At 38.1% G+C, this 20792-nt stretch overlaps 1 protein-coding gene across 3 annotated transcripts in view; it reads left to right on the forward strand.

Moving 5' to 3' along the window:
• Positions 1-20792, forward strand: part of CEP112 (centrosomal protein 112) — a 408508-nt gene that overhangs the window by 229280 nt on the left and 158436 nt on the right. For all 3 annotated transcript variants that reach the window (XM_042967095.1, XM_042967096.1, XM_015535456.2), the window contains one exon: positions 19447-19677. In XM_042967095.1, coding sequence (XP_042823029.1) covers positions 19447-19677 — 231 coding nt within the window. The remainder of the gene's footprint in view (positions 1-19446; positions 19678-20792) is intronic.

Here is a 20792-nt window from a genome sequence, read left to right on the forward strand (position 1 = left end):
ATCCCAACAAGTGCCCTCCTTAATGTCACCCATTTAGCTTATCCCCCTGCCCAACATCTCTCCAGCAACCCTCAGTTTGTTCTCTATAGATGAGTCTCTTATGGTTTGCCTCCCTCTCTGTTTTTATCTTATCTTATTTTTCCTTCCCTTCCCCTATGTTCATCTGTTTTGCTTCTTAAATTCCATATATTAGTGAAATCATATGGAATTTGTCTTTCTCTGACTGGCTTATTTCACTTAGCGTAATACACTCTCGTTCCATCCACCTCATTGCAAATGACAAGACTCCATTCTTTTTGATGGCTGAGTAATTAGAACTATTGATGCCTTTTGAATATACACTTGAATATATTTAAGAACAACCTTTCTATCATCTTACAGAGTCTCAGCTAAAAAAATGTTAATAAAATTTAAAGTTATTTTATTTATTTGTTTTAGAGAAAGAGAGTGGGAGAAAGCCTGTGCGCACGGGGGAGAGGGAGAGAGAGAATCTCAGGCAGATGCCGTGCCCAGCGCAGAGCCCAACAAGGGGCTCGATCTCACGACTGTGAGATCATGACCTGGGCCAAAGTCAAGAGTGGGACACTTAACCGACTGAGCTACTTAGACACCCTAGGTAATTTTAAAGTGAAATGGCTAATTTATTAAAAATTAGCAATTATATATTTTATATTTATAAGCAGAGGCAAATAATATCACCATGGATTTAGTTAGTGCATTTTTTGTAGTTATTTGCATTGGCTTTGCCTGCAGTATATCTTTTTACATTAGGTAAATTCATTGTATGAATAGAGAGGTAAAAGCAGCAATAACAGGTCATATGCAAAGTACAAATTATTATAGTACATTGCTCTCTCATGGGGTCGCTGTGTTGATGTCACAATCATCCAGGATGCTTTCCTGGGTTAAGAGTGAGGTAACCTCCCTCTGTCTTCTTTCATGATAAGGTAAACATAATGCAAGTATTCTGACACTAAGATACCTTGGGGAGGCTCACCTGGGCAGTAAAACTGTCCTATAAGGTCAAGTCGACTGGGGAGGATACTATGCTACTGTGCTGGAGAGATTTACCACCAAAGCCTCCATGGCTTGAGAGTGGACTTCTTGGATATTTATCTTGAGCTTTCAGAATCCCTAGACCTAGATCTATCAAGAATTTTATACAGTTAGTGAAAGGAATGTTAAACTAGATATCCTCACTTATAATCTGATGGTCGAGCGAAAAATGGCTGAAACGACAATATCATGTTTCAGATTATTGACTTAATTGTATGTTTTTATTACACACCTAAGTTACAAATGTGATTCTGGTGTTTACATGCTACTGATTTAAAACGTATCATGTGATCCTTCTGTATTAGTTTCTGCATATATTTAAAGAATTAGTTACATCAGGGGCGCACAATGTGTAAGAAAGTACACCCAATGGGGAGGAAATGCTGCTAACAGTAATCATGATAAGGGGAGGGGAGGGCGCTGTGTCCATTCTGACAGAGGAAGTCACTGAGTCAGCTTCCACTTTCCTAAGGGGCAGGACTCCTTTCTCTTTCATCAGCTCTTTGTTATCAGGTTAACTGTTTGTGCTTTTAAGTGTTCAAGATTTTCTCATGTTTCACTGAGTAGCCCAAACTTGTGAACACTTTGCTTTCGAAAAGTCATACGGTTGTTGTTAGCATAGTAATCAGTGTTTCTGAATGGCACTAGTGTAATGTAATGTGTGGGTTCTTGTGACCTTACGTGTGTACAGGATGTTTGGATAGAGCAGCTGAACTTGCGGAATACCTAGGTCAAAGCTTTATTTTCCTGGGTCGGGAAAGTATAGTAAGTGGAGAGAGTATTGAAATCTGCTTTCCAATTACTTGAATGTCATTCTTTATAGGAGAAGGTTTCTGGTGAAGAAGAATTCAGCCTGAATTTTATTTTTCTTCCAAGGCCCAGTAGGTTACCTGTCACTCCTGGAAACACTCTAACAAGAAAATAGCTTTAAATGTTTCTAGATGCTGCAAATAACCTCTTCCCCACATGTAGTCCTGTTCCTGAGCCCCGATGTTGCACCAAAATGTTGTGGATCCTACCTCTGTTTTGGCTTTTGCATACTTGCATTTTGCATTCTGGAGATGAGATTATTAAAAGTGCTGTTTGTGGATAGTGCCTTTTTTTAAGGGAAGTCATTCTCAAGTGGAATATTTCCACTCTTATAATTCCACTTGAGTCCTGAACGTGAACATTTATGTTTTGTGCTGCTATGAATTATTTATATGGTTTAACTTTTAAAATAAATGCCCATACACAGTCATTTTACGTCTGGTCAACATTCCACTTGCGAATTTCCAAAATGGGCCAATGTGTTAGGAACCCTCTTTTCCCCCTTTTAATTTCAACCTAAACTAAGCAATTTGCTGTGGGTTTTTTATTCACTTTCCTCAAGACCTATTTTCAAATAGATGGTTTGGGTGGTACTTTTAGAATAACACTAGAAATTTCAACATCAGTTACGAGTTTTTAGCAATATCATCATTACTCACAAAAAAACAAATACAGCCTTAATGTTTGCCAGTTCCTGTGACTCATTACATGTTCAACTTCTTTTGAAGCTTTTTTTCTGCAGATAGGCATGTAAATTACTGAAGACTTTCTTTTTAAATGTTACCCTTCTTTTCTTTTTTCTTTTCTTTTCTTCTTTCTTTCTTTCTTTCTTTCTTTCTTTCTTTCTTTCTTTCTTTCTTTCTCTTTCTCTTTCTTTCTTTCTTTCTTTCTTTCTTTCTTTCTTTCTTTCTTTCCTCTACCTAGAACGCTCCCTTCTTTTGCAGGTAAAAACATATTTCCTTTCTTAAGCCCTATGTAGTATACTCCCAAACTGAATATTTGTTGTGCTAAAGTTTTTTCCCAAATTAAAGTTTTTCTTGCCTTTCCTATATGCTAAGCTCTGTCCTCTCTTTCGTCACATAATTTAGTAGTGTCCGTGCGAACCACAGTACCACATTTTATTTTAATTTTGTGTATTAAATTCCTTCCAGAGCTAAGCTAGTCTCTTGGAATTTGGAGGAATTCTAGCCCATCTCATCTCTACAAGTTGTAGAGGAGATACTGTCATTGAACCACAAAGTGGAATAATGATTTTATTTTTAATTACCAGGCCTAATAACTATAGAACAGGAGTCTAAAAACACAAGTGTTCTTGGGGCGCCTGGGTGACTCAGTCAGTTAAGCATCCGACTTTGGCTCAGGTCGTGATCTCAAAGTTTATGAGTTCAAGCCCTGCGTCGGGCTCTGTGCTCACAGCTGAGAGCCTGGAGCCTGCTTCAGATTCTGTGTCTCCCTCTCTCTCTGCCCCTCCCACACTCACGCTCAGTCTCTCTCACTCTCAAAAATGAATAAATGTTAAAAAAAAAAACCCACAAATGTTCTTTAAATATACCACACATTTATATTGGATGCCCAAGAAAGTTTTGAATTATTTAAATGTACATTTGCTGGCTCTGAGTTCAAATATCTCTCAGTCATTTAAGGGATGTAAAATGTATTTTTCATTTGATAGAACATCAGCATTATGATTCAAGGAATCTCTGTTTGCAGCTTAGATGCATCAGGTTAAAAATAGATAAAATGCTGTCCTGGGAATCTGAAGATTTGGTTTCCTACCCAACCTTTTATGTGACTTTAACTACATCCCTTAATAATCTTATTTCTACTTTTATCAACTACCTGTCTTTCCTGTGGCATATGAGAGCACATTCTAAAAGCTCTAGCCCTATAAAAATGCTATAAAAATATAAACTTTTATCTAAAAACGTTACCATACATATAAAATAATTTTATAACATTTGGCGTAATTTGAAATCATTGATTTCCAAAAAATGTTAACAGGTATATTATGTCATATGCTATAATTATACAGTAAAATAAGATTACTGTTTTCACTGTTTATATGAATTTCGGTTTTTAAATGTCAATAAATATGGTTTTTAAATGACAATAAATATAAGATATAGCTTTATGCACAATATAAATTTACTCTCTAAAATAGATACGTTAAACTTTCACAAAACACTATTTTTTACTGATCCAACAGTATTCTCCTAATATATTCTCCTAATGACTTTTTAATATATATGCTGTCCTTCCTTGAAATCTGAATACCCGCTTTCACACCAATTCTATATATTTAATAAAATCTCAGAAATGCATATTTCATTCAAAGTATTCCTTTCATTAAAAAAAATGAGGCGTTGCCTGGGTGGCTCAGTCAGTTAAGCGTCTGACTCTTGATCTTGGCTCAGATCATGATCTCACCGTGATGAGATTGAGCCCCACGTTGGGCTCCATGCTATGCATGGAGCCTGCCTAAGATTCTGTCTGTCTCTCTCTCTCTCTCTCTCTCTCTCTCTCTCTCTCTTTCCCTGGCCCCCCTCCCCTTGTCCCTCTCCCACTCAGGTGCGCACTCACTCTCTCAAAAACAAAAAACCCAAACCCCAAAAGAAAACAAAAAACAAACCAAAATGGGACATTTTATTTGGGTGGAGTGAAAGTTCTAGCAGAATAAGAGCCTAAAGTTTTGCTTCAGAAATAACTTAGACATAAGGAGTGATCAATAACCCAACATAACAGAAAGCAAGCTGCTATCTATTTTAAAAATTTAATAGTTGGTACTAAAAATAAATAATACAAACTCATAATGAAGGTATTATGACTAGATTATATATCATAACTAACAAAGAGTCATCCCGATTACGGCTCAGGTCACCATCTCACGGTTTGTGGGATCGAGCCCTGCATCAGGTTCTGCCCTGACAGAGCAGAGCCTGCTTGGGATTCTCTCTCTTCCTCTCTCTCTGTCCCCCCCTCCCCCCCCGCTGCTTGTGCTCTCTCTCTCTCTCAAAATAAATAAACTTTAAAAAATGATGAGCATCATATTCAAAAAAAGAAAAAAAAACACATTTAAAATAGGAATATAACAAAAAATAAAGCTGAGTTATTCTACAATAAACTCCTATGTCTATGTTTCATAAAAGTAAATAGCAGACAGCAAGGATATTTTTTCCAAAATCACTCCTAGAATATCCATCTGGTCACCACAGATTAACCCCAATGCTTTAAACTGCATACATTTATGTTCTTTACGATGCCGGTTGGTATTTATTATAATGACCTTGAATTATTTTATGGCCTGGGAATATCTTCAAAATCTTCAAAGAAAGATTGAAGTATCATAAGTATATATGCAGCGACTTGCCCTCCCTGGCCGGGTGCGCTCAGTTCCTGCAGTTTGTGATATCGACAATGAGTTAATTGTCTCAGGTTTACCCGCCGTGCAGACCAACCGCCCTAGTGCTTGCTGTGTGAGCTACAATGAAAGGACCAAGTGAATAAAAGATGAAAACACACAATCTCCCAAGGCCGCTTAACTGCAAGATACGGAGTGCTCTGACCTTTTCTGCATGATGTTACCGGCCAAGAAATTAGATGGTCATTTCTTCAAACCTTTACCCACCCGCGAGGGTTGCATTCCTGTGGCATTTATGTGTGACTTCCTTGAAATGATGAAGCTGCACACGGTGTTTCACAGCTCTCCCCCGCACCCTGCAGAGATTAGCGGGCACATCGCGGCCCTTCCACTCCACTCTCATAACTCATGTAAGACATGCAGGTGTGTTTGAATTCTGTGCCCTCTTGCTCTTGAAGCCGGTGTGAAGCGGTTACAATGGCTAACCGAACGTTATCTGCTTCCGTGCCGTTCTACGTCCTCATTCCAACCCCTGTCACCAGCCAAAGAAGGTCTAAGGAAGGCGGGGAATGGTGTCAGGGCCCCTGTTCTCAGGGTCTTGCCCTTTCATCGTGGGGGGAAATTTCTAGTGAGGAGGAGGTTAGTAGTTTGGTCTGTTTCTCTTGAAATGCAATCCCAAACCATTTCCTCGGAGGATTCTCCCTCCTTGCTGAGCCTCATTGTGAATGAGAACACAACTCTTCAGAAATAGCCACTGAAGGTCCTTCAAACATAATTCAGTGAGGCAATGGATGTTTAGGTGGATGGACACACAGATGGACAAACCCATGACTGACATGGCTGAGCAGGGAGCCTTGACCTACCTAAGGATCAAAAGTCTCGAAAGACACGAGACCTGTGCGAAAGCAAGAGTTCCCCGGGAGGCACTCCCCATTTTATGAACACTTCTGCCTCAGGCCATTCTGAATTGAAAACTCTTGCCTTTTTATCACTTTGTTTCTGTTTCATCCTGTCCACCCGTACTGTCTGACCCTACTGCCTGAGCCTTGGTGTTCTTACGCACCAATTGTCCTGCCTCAGAACAGCGCTGATTGGAGTTTGACAGTTGTGTTTCATTTGTTAGACACACAAATCATCTGTCATTATTTCTGGTACTTTTTTCTTGGAGAGACAAAAGCACTGTTCTTACAAGGTTAAATTCTCTTTTATGCTAAAGTTTCTATGGGACCTATTTACGATAGAAAATTCTATTGCATTTGATATTTATAAAATGATGCTAAAAAATTAAGAGGCCACAACTCGAAAGAGTGTGTTTGCTTTGAATCTGGAAGCTTAAATCCAGATATTTATTTATTAGGTTTAACATAATGAAAGAAGAGAAATTGTTTTGGTCGGTTTTATATGACTTTAAATAACACTTGGTGGCCCGTTAACCACGAATAATTAAAGTGTGTTTTAGAACTCTTACTATGTTGTTCTAAAGAAAATATATCAGTTTAAACTTCTTTACGTAATAATGAGAGGTAGACAATAATGAAGTAATGTGATGTCCCAAAACATAATTGAAATCAAGGGTCTCCTGTGAAAAACGCACAATAAAAAGAAAAATTGTCAGAGGCTTGTGCATTTCCATAATTAAGACTATATTAACAATAATTACTGTATTATACTTTAAGAAGTTACTTGTCAGAAGCATTCTCCTTGCCATCTAGGCATAGAACATCTGCATTATTAAAAAGATGTTATTGTGTCGTGTCTTATACATACAAAGAATATGTGTCATAAATAATATTTAAGCACTAATGCACATAATCAGAACGAACAACAGGAACTGACCGCCCAAGTGAAGAATTAGAACGTTGCTGAATCCGCCACCTCTGTCCGGATGCTCCTTCCTCTCCCCAGTTCCTGGGGTCTGCCCCAGAGGCAACCATTGGCCGTAAATGTGTGTTGATGGTGACCTAACATTTTTTTTCGGCATAGCCTTATCACATACCTGTTCCCTAAGCAGTAGATTGTTTGCTTTTGCTTACATTTGAACTTCATAAAAATGGTTGCATATTATAGGTAATCCATGATTTGAATTTTTTCCCTCAATATTTTTAAGATTCATCCATTCTCTTGTGTGCAATTCCAATTTATTCATTTGTCTAGATACAATGTCCCGTTCCATTTGAGTCATCTCTAGCTAGGTAGTTTTTACAACTCCGCTGTGCACATCCTTGGACGTGTCCTTGGTGTACGGGTGTTAAGAGTTTCTCTACAAAATGTTGGGACAAAGCTTAAGAAAATGTTCAGTTTTTCTAGGTATCGCCAATTTAATTCACAACAGGGTTTTGTCGCTTTGTACTCATATCATTAGCATGTAACAGCGCCATTGATACACATCCTTGCCAACAGTTGGTACTATCAGACTTATTAATTTTTGCTAATATGGTGATTGTGAAATGAATTTGCATTTTCTGATGACCAGTGAAGTTGGACACCTTTTCATGTGTTTACCATTAAAATGTTTCTGTTTATAATAAGGTTCTTTTATGTATTTATTTAAAAAAATTTTTAATGTTTATTTTTGAGAGAGAGAGACAGAACCCAAGTGCGGGAAGGGTAGAGAGAGAGGGAGACACAGAATCTGAAGCGGGCTCCAGGCTCTGAGCTGTCAGCACAGAGCCCGATGCGGGGTTTAAACTCACGAACGGCGAGATCATGACCTGAGCCGAAGTCGGACACTCAACCGACTGAGCCACCCAGGCGCCCCTATAATAAAGTTCTTGATCATACCTTTTTCTCATTTCTCTATTGGACTGTTTATCTTCATTTATTGGTATTGCTTCACAAATTCTGGATACTGTTCTTTCATCAATTATATATGTTACAAATCTCCCCTTTAAAATTTTTATTTATATTTTCATTATCTTTATGGTGTCTTTTGATGAATGAATGTTCCTAATTATATTAGAGTCTAACTTATCAATCTTTTCAAGTTAGTGCCTTGTGAGTCGTGTTTAAGGAAGTTTCTTATCTTCAAGTAAAAAAGCCCTCCCCTGTATTTTTAAAAATGTCATCTTTCACTTTTGGTCCCTGATCACTATGCACCGATTTTTAAAATATTAGCCTTATTGAGATATAATTTCCACATCGTACAATTAACCCTTTTAAAGTATACAGTCGCATGAGTTTCGGTATGGTTCACAGAGTTGTGCAACCATCACCCCCCAAATTTTGGCACATTTTGTCACCTCCTCCCCCCAAACAGATGCTTACTAACAGTCTATCACCCTCCATTTTCCCCACAACAGCCCTGGGCAACCACTAGTCTAAATCCTGTGCCTCTACATCTGCTTGTGCTATTTCTTATGAGTAGAATCATACATTATGTGGTCTTTTGTGACTAGTTTCTTTCATTGGTTGTGCTTTCAAGGTTCATTCATGTCATAGCCTGTATTAGCTCTCCATTCCTTTTTATTGCTGAGTAATATTCCATTGTTTATCTATATTATATTTTATTCGTCCATTCATCAGTTGATTGACAGTTTGTCTACTTTTTGGCTGTTATGAATAATGCTGCTGTGAACACGTACACGTTTTTGTGCAGAGATATGCTTTATTTGTCTTGGGTATATACTTAGGAGTGGAGGGAATGGATTTTTGTCTATTATGTAAGGTAGGGATCCGATTTCATTCTTTCCCATATGAGTAACTTATTGTCTTAGCATGGTTTTGAAACTGGTTCACCATTGCCCTCCAAAAGTGCAATACCAGTGAGATGCGTGGGTGGCTCAGTCCATTGAGCCTCTGACTCTTGATTTCAGCTTGGGTCATGATCCCAGGGTTGTGAGATCAAGCCCTGCATTGGGGCTCTGTGCTGACAGCACGGAGCCTGCTTGGAATTATTTCTCTTCCTATCCCCACCCCTGCTCACCTTCTCTCTCTCTCTCTCTCTCTCTCTCTCTCTCTCTCTCTCTCTCAGTAAAATAAATAAAAATTTTAAAAATAAAACTTTTTTTAAAAAAAGTGCAGTACCAGCTCCAACCAATGTGACCTTGTTTCTAGGTTCACTATTATGTTCCATTAGTCAAAATTTCCTATTTTTTATAATACTATACTGTATTAATTTCAGTCACGTTATTCTAGGCCCCGATCTGTGGCGTGTCAGGCCATTTGTTCGTTGGGACTATCATGGGATTCTGTTCATCCTGTACATTTTAGGTTCAGCCTGTCAAGTTTCTGGGAAGCTTTTGTTAAAATTTTAATTGGATTTGCATCGATGCCATCAATTTGGGGAGAACTGTCGGAAGGCTTTCCATCCCCATGATGTATCTCTGTTGTTTAGATTTTCATTAATGTCTTTTAAAAAGGCTTATAATTTTTTCTCTAGAATTTTGCACATCTTTTGGTAGACTTATTTCTGAGAATCTTCTGTTTGTTATAGCTATTCATGGTGTTTATAATTTTTGTGCTGGTGTGTAAATATTACAAATAATTTTTAAACGTGGCTCTTTAATTCAAACACCTTTCTAAACTCTATTATTCCTAATGATTTGTACATTCATTTCGCATTCTCTCTATATAGACAATCATAGCTTTCATGACTGAAGAGTTTGTTTTCCTTTTTATTTCTCTTGTCATACATTTATGAATGTAAGTCGTGGTAGACATTTTTTTCTTTTTCCTGATTTCTTTTTCTTCTTCCTGCACAATAAATAATAAATAAAATTTGCTGAGTTTTTGGTAAATATCTTTCATCTGGTTAAGAATGGTCTCTTCTGGGGTGCCTGGGTGACTCAGTTGGTTAAGCATCTGACTCTTTATTTTGGCTCAGGTCATGATCTCATGGCTCATGAGTTCGAGCCCCATGTCAGGCTCTTTACTGACAGTGCAGAACCTGCCTTGGGACCCTCTCTTTTCCTCTCTCTCTGCCCTCTCTGCTTGTTCTCTCTCTCTCTTTCAAAAATAAATAAAACTTAAAAAATAATAAAAACTTAAAAAATGGCCAAGAGTTCCTGTCATGGAGTTTTTTTCAAATTTTTTTTTTTTGTTTACTGAGATAACCATAAGGCTTTTTTCTTTGAATACATTAATGGAAAAAAATCATATCTTAGGTTATGTTTTACCATTACACCAACATTATGTCTCATCCAATATTTAAATGATGTATTATTGCTGGCTTCAATTTGCTAACAATTTTTGAGAGTGATTGACCTGAATTTTTCTTTTTTAGACATATTTTTTAATCGATGTTATACTAGCCTCATAAATTGAGTTGCTGAGTAATCTTTTTTTTGAGTCCCTGCAAGAATTAATCTAAGAGTGAATTATTTGTTTCTTAAAAACTTGGTAAATCTGGCCAGTAGAACCATCTGGGCTTGATATTTCATTTCAGGAAAGATTTTTGACTACTATTTAAATTTTTCTAATGGTTGCTGGATGATTCACATTTTCCAATTTTTTAGCCAGTTTTGGTAAATTCTTATAGTTTATGAATTTTCCTTTTCATTTAAATTTGATAATTTATTGGCACTTACAGATTTTGAGAAATGTTAAATTGCCCTTGCATTCTGTACAACTTGGCAATAACATATTTTATTTGTATACATTACTGGACTGGGTTTGCTAATAATTTGTTTAGGATTTTATGTCTGTGTTCATGAGTAAGCTGACCTATTTTTGTTTCTCTTCATATTCTTGTCATCCTTTGTTATCAATATTATAACTTCTGAAATAGTTTGAGGGTACATTTCTCTATTCTCTGCAAGGGATTATAAAAGACTAGAATGATCTATCTTCTGGAAGATTTTTTAGAACTCACCTGTGAAATTATCTAAACTTATTGTTTTCTTTGTAGGAAGAATTTTCACTATTCTTCCAATTTATCTAATTAGACTGTTTTATTTCTTCTTTTTGGCATTTTATATTTTCCTGGGAATCTATTTCACTTCTATTCTCCAAGTATTGGCATAATCTTTCATTTTTATTTTTATTTTTTTAAAGTTCATTTATTTTGAGGGAAAGAGAGAGAGAGTGAGTGAGGAACAGACAGAGAGAGGGAGAGGGAGAATCCCAAGCAGGCTCTACACCACCAGCATACAGCACTATGTGGGGCTAGAACCCACGGACCATGAGCTCATGACCTGAGCCAAAGTCAGATGCTTAACTGACTGAGCCACCCAGGTTCCCCTAATCTTTTTTTTTTTTTTTTTTTTTTTTTTTTTGAGAGAGAGTGCACAAGTGGCGGAGGGGCAGAGAGGGAGAGGAAGAAAGAGAAATCCCAAGTAGGTTCTGCACTCTCAGCACAGAGCCCAATGTGGGGCACAGTCTCATGACTGTGAGATCATCACCTCAGCCAAAATCAAGAGTCAGGTGCTTTACTGACTGAGCCACCCAGGTACCCCTTGGCATATTTTTATGGTATGATCTTATTTATCTCTTTAATGTCTCATGGATTTGTGGTATGGTTTTTTTGTAATGTTAGTATTAGTTATCTCTTTTTTCTAGGTAATATTGCCATAGCTTTATTTGCAGCCCTAATATTGTTTGTTTGTGTCTTCTCTCCTGTTTCCTTCATCAGTCTTACCAGAAATTGTTCTATCTTGTAATTTCTTAAATTGGCCTTTTTTCCATTAACAATTAGCCTTTTAAAAATAAATAATATGTTATGGCTACATATTTCCTTCACTTCGCCTTCATCCTTCAGGATTTCGTAAGTAATATTTTCTTTGTAAACCATTTCTAAGAATTTTTATTTAAATGTTATGAATTTATTTTTGATTAGGAAATATGTTAACATCAATCAATTAAAAATTTTTTGAATGTCTATTTATTTTAAAGGGAGAGGGACAGAGAGCATGCATGAGCAGGGGAGGAGCAGAGAGAAAGGGAGATAGAGACTCCCAAGCAGGCTCTGAGCTCTGTGCTGACAGCAGAGAGCCTGATGTGGGGCCTGAACCCACAAACCGTGCAGTCATAACCTGAGCTGAAGTCGGACTCTTAAGAGACTGAGCCACCCAGGCACCCCAACATCAATCAATTTAAAAGTCACAAAAATAGACACAATAAAATATCTCCCATGAACCCATGACTGTTGATACTAACCCCCTCATTCCCATTTAAAACAGTACAAATGTGAAAAAAAAAATGTCTTGGGTCTTCTAAGTACTTTAATTTTTATCTTAAATTTGTTTTGAACCATGAATTATTTATACTGTGTTTAAAACTTTGAAGTATTAGGGGATTATTTTGGTTTTGTTGTTGCTATTTTTGCCAAGGTTCCTAATTTAATTTTTTTTAAATCTTTATTCACTTTTTGAGAGACAGAGACAGAGCGAGCATGAGCGGGGGAGGGACAGAGAGAGAGGGAGACACAGAATCTGAAACAGGCTCCAGGTTCTGAGCTGTCAACACAGAGCCTGACACGTATTTTAAAAACATTTTTAAATTTATAGTGAAAATTGAGAAGATAGTATAAAGTTTTCCCATATACCTTGCACCCAGCTTCCCCTTTTATTAACATCTTACGTTAATAATGGTACATTGTTTAAATTACACACCAATGTTGAGATGTCATCATTAACTAAAATCCATACCTTATTCAGATTTGCTTAGTTTTTACCTAGTGTCCTTTTTTTGTTACACAATCCCATGTAGAATATCACATTACATTTAGTTGTCTTCTTTCCTTAGTCTCTTCTGCTATGATAGTTTGTCAGCTTGTCCTTACTTTTGATAACCTTGACAGTTTTGAGGAGTGCCCATTAGGAATTTGTAAAATGCCCTTCATTGTAATTTGGAATACCTCTGCAAGGAAGATTTGTTTCTTCTCCCCCATTAATTAATTTATTAAATCATTTATATGAGTATGTACTCATGGATATTTATTTTATTCTTTGAAATATAATCCAGTCCTTTTTTTTTTTTTTTTTTTTCTCAAATTGTTCCAGCTTTGGCCATTGGGAGCTCCTTCAGTTGGTTCTTGTGTCTTTAATATACTGTCATCAAGGAGCACTTCCTTACTACTAGCACAGCAAGATGCTCTGGTTCATCTTATATATTTCCTGCTCACTCTTAGACTCAGTCATTTGTCTAAGGGCCACTGTTTCCTTTTATCAGGGAATGGTACTAGAACCCAAAATCTGAGTGCTGGGTGTATTTGTTGCTACTGGAATGTCATTTACTGAATATATTCTTTTTTCCCCTTACTTTACCTGCTTTTAAGCTTTTCTCTTTGTCTTTTGTGTTCTGCCATTTCATTACCTAGTATACAGATTAGACCCCTCCCTCCCTCCCTCCCTCCCTTCCTCCCTTCCTTCCTTCCTTCCTTCCTTCCTTCCTGCCCTTCCTTCCTTCCTTCCTTCCTTCCTTTTCTGTCCTGTCTGATATTTATTCTGCTCACTAATCCTGAGGATTCTTATTTTTCCTCAGTTCTGAAAATTCTCATTTTTGCATATCCTTCCTATCTTCTCTTTTCTGTCCCCTCCTTCTGGAACTCCAGACATATATTAGATATTTTTATTTTACCTTCCATAGCTTTAAACATCTCACTTACAGTTATCTTCTGATTATTAATTTGCTGTGTTCTAAGTAATTTATTAAGATCCCTCTTCTGTTTCATTACTTTTTTGCTTTTGCTATGTTTAAACTGCCTTAACTCATCTATTCTTTTATTCAAAAACTTTTTTTGGAAGTTATATTTGATTCTTTCTCAAATATGATAATTTTTGCTTAGTCTCTTGTGACTTACTCACTTTGTGATTCTATCTTTTAAAAACATTTTTTTGTGTTTATTTCTTTATTTTGAGAGAGGGAAAGAGAGAAGGGGAAAGGGGGGAGGGGCAGAGAGAGAGGGAGAGAGAGAATCCCAAGCATCCCCCACAATGTCAGTGCAGAGCCCAACATGGGGCTTGATCTCACGAACCATGAGATCATGACCTGAGCCAATATCAAGAATCAGATGTTTAACCAACTGAGCCACCCAAGCGCCCCTTTTAAATTTTTTTTAATGTTTCATCTTTTGTTTTTTAAAACATTTAATACATGTTATTTTATCTTTTTTTTCTCATAATTCTCATATTTGAAGTGCCTGCCAGTGGGAATCTGTTTTTGCTGACTCTTACCGATGGTGTTTTTTCCCTGGATTTAATAATTTTTAAATTATGAGCTCATTCTTGGTTTACCTTAATTTATGGAAAACTTGGAGACATTAAACTAAAGAAACTTTTTTCCAGAGGGAATTGATTTTAGCATCAGGCAGGAGTAAATAACACTATGGACCTAGAACCACTTTAGTCCTGTTCCAGGCCCTCTGACTTAATTCCATGGAATCATGTTCAGCTCCCATATTCCTTGCCCCCAGAAGCTGCAATGCTCGTAAAGACATTTGTCCTCCAAGATACATTGCCTTTTGAGCGTGCTCAGTGCTCACTATCCTATTTTTGGCACATGCAGTTTTATAGTGTGTGATTTCTGTTTTGTTTTTTCTTTTGGATTTTCCTCTTACTTCCTATGAGCAAAGAAAGAAAACATTGTATTTTGTACAGAATCTAGTTGTTTCATCTCATGAAGGTCTCTCAGAATATCTAATCTGCCAAACTGCCTGGGGTAACCATCCTAAATCACCAATATTCCTCTCCCTTCCTTGCCTGCATCATGCATTTAGTTGTTTAGCCCTTTTTTTAATGTCTATTTTTGAGAGAGCACAAGTGGGGGATGGGCAGAAAGAAGGAGAGACACAGATCCCAAGTAGGCTCCGTGCCATCGGCGCAGAGCCTCATGTGGGGCTCGAACCCATGAACCGCGAGATCATTACCTGAGCTGAGATCAAGAGTCGGGCACTTAACCCGCTGCACCACCCAGGTGCCTTCCCCTAACCGTTTCAGTTCTACTTCTAAAATTGTATTCCCATCCATTCCACTCTTTCCACTACTGCTGGCCTTCCCATCTCTGGTGTGTCTAACCCATGATGTAAACTGCCTCCAGGTTAGTCTTTCTTAATACAGATTCAGTAGTATTTCTTGACTTACCATCCCCACATACTCCTTTCCAGCATCCAATTTCGGCATCTTACTGGTCCTCCGGTGCCTTGATTTCCAACCCCTGTAGTTTAATGTCTTCAATATCTGCAGCAAATCTCTGTTTTCGGAGTTTCTCCTGTTCCTCTTTGACGTTCTGTTTTTCTTCTTCCATGCAACTCATTCTTTCTTCCTGAAATGTCCTGTATTTATCCCTGTTCCCAAATGGTGCTAATTTCTCTCTTAAGGTACATCTCAGATGCATTCAATTTTATTTAGGTTTTCAGAATTCTTAGCTCAAAGTAAGGGCTCCCTCTTTTGAACTTTTATGGCACATCGTCTTCTCTTATGGCTCTATGGGGTGTGTGTGTGTGTGTGTGTGTGTGTGTGTGTGTAGCTTATTTATTGTAGTCTAAACTCTGTGGGTAAAGTTTCTTCTCTAGAAGTCACTTATGGTGGCTTCCACATCATAGATCCTAACAAATGGTAGATTACATATACCTACACATTAAAGAGTAGCGCATTGGAAACATTTCAGCTCTTGGTGGTGATTGCTCACAAACTTTCTGTGACGGTACAAAGGTAACTTAATACATTAATAACTTTATTAACGTTGTCTTTTTTCCAAGAGCACCTATAGAACAATTTTTGGATTTCCAAGATAGTCCAAATGATTCTTTCTTAACCATGAACATGTTCTCAACTTAGACACATTTTGCTTTCATAAAATGCATTTTTGAATTTTGTTTGGGACCACTTTGATGATAATCCTGGCAATCTATTATCATTTATGAGATGTTTCAACCTCTCACTGCTCTTGCCAGAACTTGTCAGATTCAGAGTGGTTTGAAGAGTCATTAGCTTTCTGGGGCGCCTGGGTGGCTCAGTAGGTTAAGTGTCCTACTTCAGCTCAGATCATGATCTGAGTCATGAGTTCATCATCAGGTCATGAGGTTGAGCCCTGTGTCTGGCTCTCTGCTGTCGGCACAGAACCCGCTTTGGATCCTCTGTCCCCCTCGCTCTCCGCCCCTCCCCCGCTCGCACCTGTGCACACGTGCGCTCTCTCTTCTCTTTCAAAAATAAACATTAAAAAAAGAGTCATTAGCTTTCTAAGGAAATTGGTATAAATGTTTGGTGTTTGTCTTTTGGTGACTGGCTTACTTCACTGAGCATAATGTCCTCAAGTTTCATCCGTGCTATAGTATAAGTCAGAATTTCCTTCTTTCTGTAGGCTGAAGAACAATGCATCGTACATACAGACCCCATTTTGCTTATCCCCCTATCTGTTGATGGACATGCAGTTGCTTCCATGTTTTCTGGTCTGTCTGTATGTTTTTAACTGTTAATTGAACTCAGCTCGATTAAAAGTTGTGCTTACGGTGTGTGTCCCCTATAGACAGATAACAACCTTTGTTAATTTGTTAAATGTTGTTGTAATTCTCCTGTTCTGTATCAGTCAGATGGATGAAGTTTGATAGCTCGTTATTTATAATCGTAAAGAAAAATGAACACATCTATTCCAGATTGATCTTGGCAGTTCTGTCACTCTAGTTATCAGCACTTGCTAAGGACTGAAATATTAAATACCCCAGGGAAGCCTTCAGCATTAAGTTCTTTCATTTAATGTTTATTTCTCCCATAATTAGTTGATACATTTTTCAGTATAGTTTTTCTGTTTGAAAATCGTCATTGGACTGAAGCCAGTGCATATCAATGTGCCAGCAACTTAAAATGCCTTCCTTAAGTTCTCATCACATTCCTAGTCAACTCATAAAAATATACAGAATTACGAAGTGCACCAGTGTCTCGGGTGTGCAGAAACAGGTTCCCGTATACACTGTTGTTCACGTTGGAAAATGGACTCTGTTTCTGTAGAGCAATTTGAAAAAAAAGCTACAAAGTCATTCTTATCTTTTGATGAAATAATCTTCATAATGTCAACTAAAAGCAAAATAGCACTGTCATGTATTCATAGGTGTCGCATATGTAATAATGACTAATTGGAAATAAGACAAATCTCCAAAAATAATATGATTAAGTAAATGACGATATACTGCAATGATGAAATATTAAAGAGCTACTAAGAGTGACAAGTACGCTAATAAATGGAAACGAAGACATAAAGTTAGGTATAGGAAAAGGTAGAACAGCATCTAAACGTGACTATACCATTGAAAATATTTTTATGGGCGTGCCCGGGTGACTCAGTTAAGTGCGTAACTCTTGATTTCAGCTCAGGTCATGACCTCACGGTTTGTGAGATCAAGCCCCCCGAGGGGCTCTGCGCCGACGGCACAGAGTCTGCTGGGGATTCTCTCACGCCCTCTCTCTCTCTGCCCCTCCCCCACTTACACTTTCTCTCTCTCTCAAAATAAATAAATAAATAAACTTAAAAAAAAAAAAGAAAGTAAATATTTTTATGTACATCGACAAAGATAGAAATTCAGTTTGGGGTGGTTTCGGTGGTTTTGGGAAGCTAACTTATTTTGTTCATTTTTTATTTTTTACAAAGACGTTATGACCCTGTGACTTTGGGGTGCAGCTTTGTACTCATCCTGGTGAAAATGAGAAGTTAGGGGTGTGCAATAAGAAGAAATGAACAAAATGCAACAAATGTCATTCTCTATAAAAAATTCTTACAACTCTGATACAGTATAGTAGGTGATAAAAACAAAGGCTTTCAAATCAAATCAGTCTGAATTTGGATAAAACCTTTGCAAGTCTGTTTCTCTCAGACTACGTCTTAGTCTGTCCTGGCTACTATAAGAACATACCACGGGCTGGGTGGGTTATAAGCAGCAGACATGCACCTGTCCCATTTCTGGAAGCTGGAAGTCGAAGACCAAGGCACCAGCATGTTTGTGTTCTAATAAGGACCCTCTTCCTGGTTCATGGCTAGCGCCTTCTCCCTGCGTCCTCATGTGGTAGAAGGGGAAAGGGATTTCCGAGTCTCCTTTCAGAAGGCACTAATCCCATTTTATAAAGGCATTAATCACATCCTGAAGGCCCAAGATGACCAATGTCCTTAATAGAAGAGGAAAGTTTGGACCCAGGGACACAGACACACAAAGAAGCCACGTGAAGACAGAGCAGAGACTGGAGCGATACGTCTGTAAGCCGAGGAACACCAGAGATCTCCAGCAAACCCCAGAAGCTAGAAGAGAGGCATGGAACAGATTTTTCCCTCTGAGCCTCCAAAAGGAATCCACTCTACCTACACCTTGATTTCAGACTACTAATCTCTGGAACTGTGAGAGAATAGGTGTCTGTTGTATTGAGCCACTCAGTTTATAGTACTCTGTTAATGGCAGCCTCAGGAAACTAATATACCCCATATGTTTGGGAATTAAGAAACGTACTTCTAAATGGTTTATAAGTCAAAGAAGAAAATAATAATGGAAGTTAAAAATGTTTGAGCTAAATGATAATGAAAATCTCATATTTCTACACCTAAGAGATTAAACGTAAGCAATAGTTGGAGGGATATTTATAGTCTTAAGTTTATAAATCAGAAAAGAAGTAAGTATAAAAATAAATGACTTAAATACTGAAAATAAGAAAATAGGAGGAGGAATATAAAATAAACCCAAGAACGTAGAATGCTAGACATCATAAAATCAGAGCAGACATCATATGAAATAAAAACGAAAATACAAGGGCACCTGGGTGGCTTAGTTGGTTAAGCGTCTGACTCTTGATTTCGGTTCAGGTCATGGTTGTGAGACTGAGCCCTGTGTCGGGCTCTACGCTGACAGCATGGAGCCTGTTTGCGACTCTTTCTGTCTCTCTGCCTCTCTGTCTCTCTGTCTCCGCCTCTCTCTCCGCCTCTCCCCTGCTTGTGCACGAGCTCTCTCTCTCTCTCTCTCAATTTAAATGAACTTAAAAAAGCCCGAAAATACAATAGCAAGTACTAGATGAATCTTCGGAACATAATGTTGAATATTGAAAAAGCAAGTTGCAAAGGAATACATATAACATTCCATTTACATAAATATTTGAAGCAAATGAAATGGACTATGTTGTATATGGTAAAATGTTCTAGGTAGCATTTATGTCTAAACGAGGAGGGGATGGCCTGGGATGGGAGAATAAGGGAAGGAAGGAAGGGAGGAAGGAAGGAAGGGAACTTTTTTGGTAGATTTATTAATCTTTTGTGATTCTTCTTTTATGATTTTTCCTATTCATATCCTCTACCCGTTTTTCATTTTTAAAAATAAGGTTATTGCCGACATGGAAGCCCAAGTTCACAAGTTGAGAGAAGAGCTGATTCACGTGAACTCCCAGCGGAAACAGCAGCTGGTGGAACTCGGCCTTCTTCGTGAAGAGGAGAAGCAAAAGGCTGCAAGGGACCATGAGACCGCGGTCTATAAGCTGAAGGCCGAGTCAGAAAAGATGAAGTTGGAGCTGAAGAGGGCTCATGCCGCTGAGACAGACGTGGCGTTGGAGAAGGTAAGGCATCCCGCTGGATTCGTACAGATCCCTGGGACCCGGGTTTGGATACCACTGCTGCCACCCTTGGATTTGATCTCTCAAAGATGGCAGGCCTAGAACCACTCCCGAAATTTGTAAACTATTCACACGAGCAGTTTCAGTATCTCGCTCTATGTTTAAACACCACGAGAAGAATCCGGGGAGTAGGTTCCCTAACTTTTCCCTTGACGTTCACAGAAGGGATAGTTGGAATATCCCATTTCCGTAGGGATTGAATACACATGGTGATAGAGCAGCGTAGAACACTGTCCAGTATTGTGCTGAGCAGGGATCCTTGGGCGATAGCCCGAAGTTTTCCTAGGTTAAGACTAGATCTTTGGTAGTTTTTCCAGTAGTTGTTTCTATATTTCACAGTCTTTTGTAATAGCATGACATAAATGATGATGTAGTTTCCCAGATAGATGTTTCAGATTAAGAAAAGTTTCTTTAGAATTATATATTTTTGACAAAGATGTCAGCATAATGTTCACACATTTGGGGTTGACTTGTATTCCAGGTATAATCTCAAATATTCATTCTTTCAATGTTCTGAAAAAGTGGAAACATTTTAATTGGGTAGTAAATGTGAACTGTTATAAATCATAGCAGCTGTAAATGACCTCTTGAGTTCCTACAGACCCGTCTCTTATCTTGAGATCAAAAAACTTGAATAGGGTAATCTAAGAGTCTTCTAATTCTGCTTATTTTTTTTTTACCTTTTCTTCTTCATCTTTGAATACTCTGTCTTCACAGAACACACAACACCATTCTAATGCTGCACTGATTTTATTTTATTTTTTTAATGTTTATTTACTTTTGAGAGAGAGAGAGAGAGACAGAGCGTGAGCGAGGGAGGGGCAGAGAGAGATACACACACAGAATCCGAAGCAGGTTTCAGGCTCTGAGCTGTCAGCACAGAGCCCGACACGGGGCTCAAACTCACGGACCACGAGATCATGACCTGGGCCAAAGTCAGATGCTTAACCGACGGAGCCACCCAGGTGCCCCTGCTCCACTGATGTTACACGGATTGTGACCCTAAGATGCTTCCCTGATAGTGTCTTAATTTCTTGGGAGCTCGGATTTTATCAGGC

The sequence above is a fragment of the Panthera tigris genome, chromosome E1, assembly GCF_018350195.1.
Source record: "Panthera tigris isolate Pti1 chromosome E1, P.tigris_Pti1_mat1.1, whole genome shotgun sequence".
Taxonomy (NCBI): Eukaryota; Metazoa; Chordata; class Mammalia; order Carnivora; family Felidae; genus Panthera; species Panthera tigris.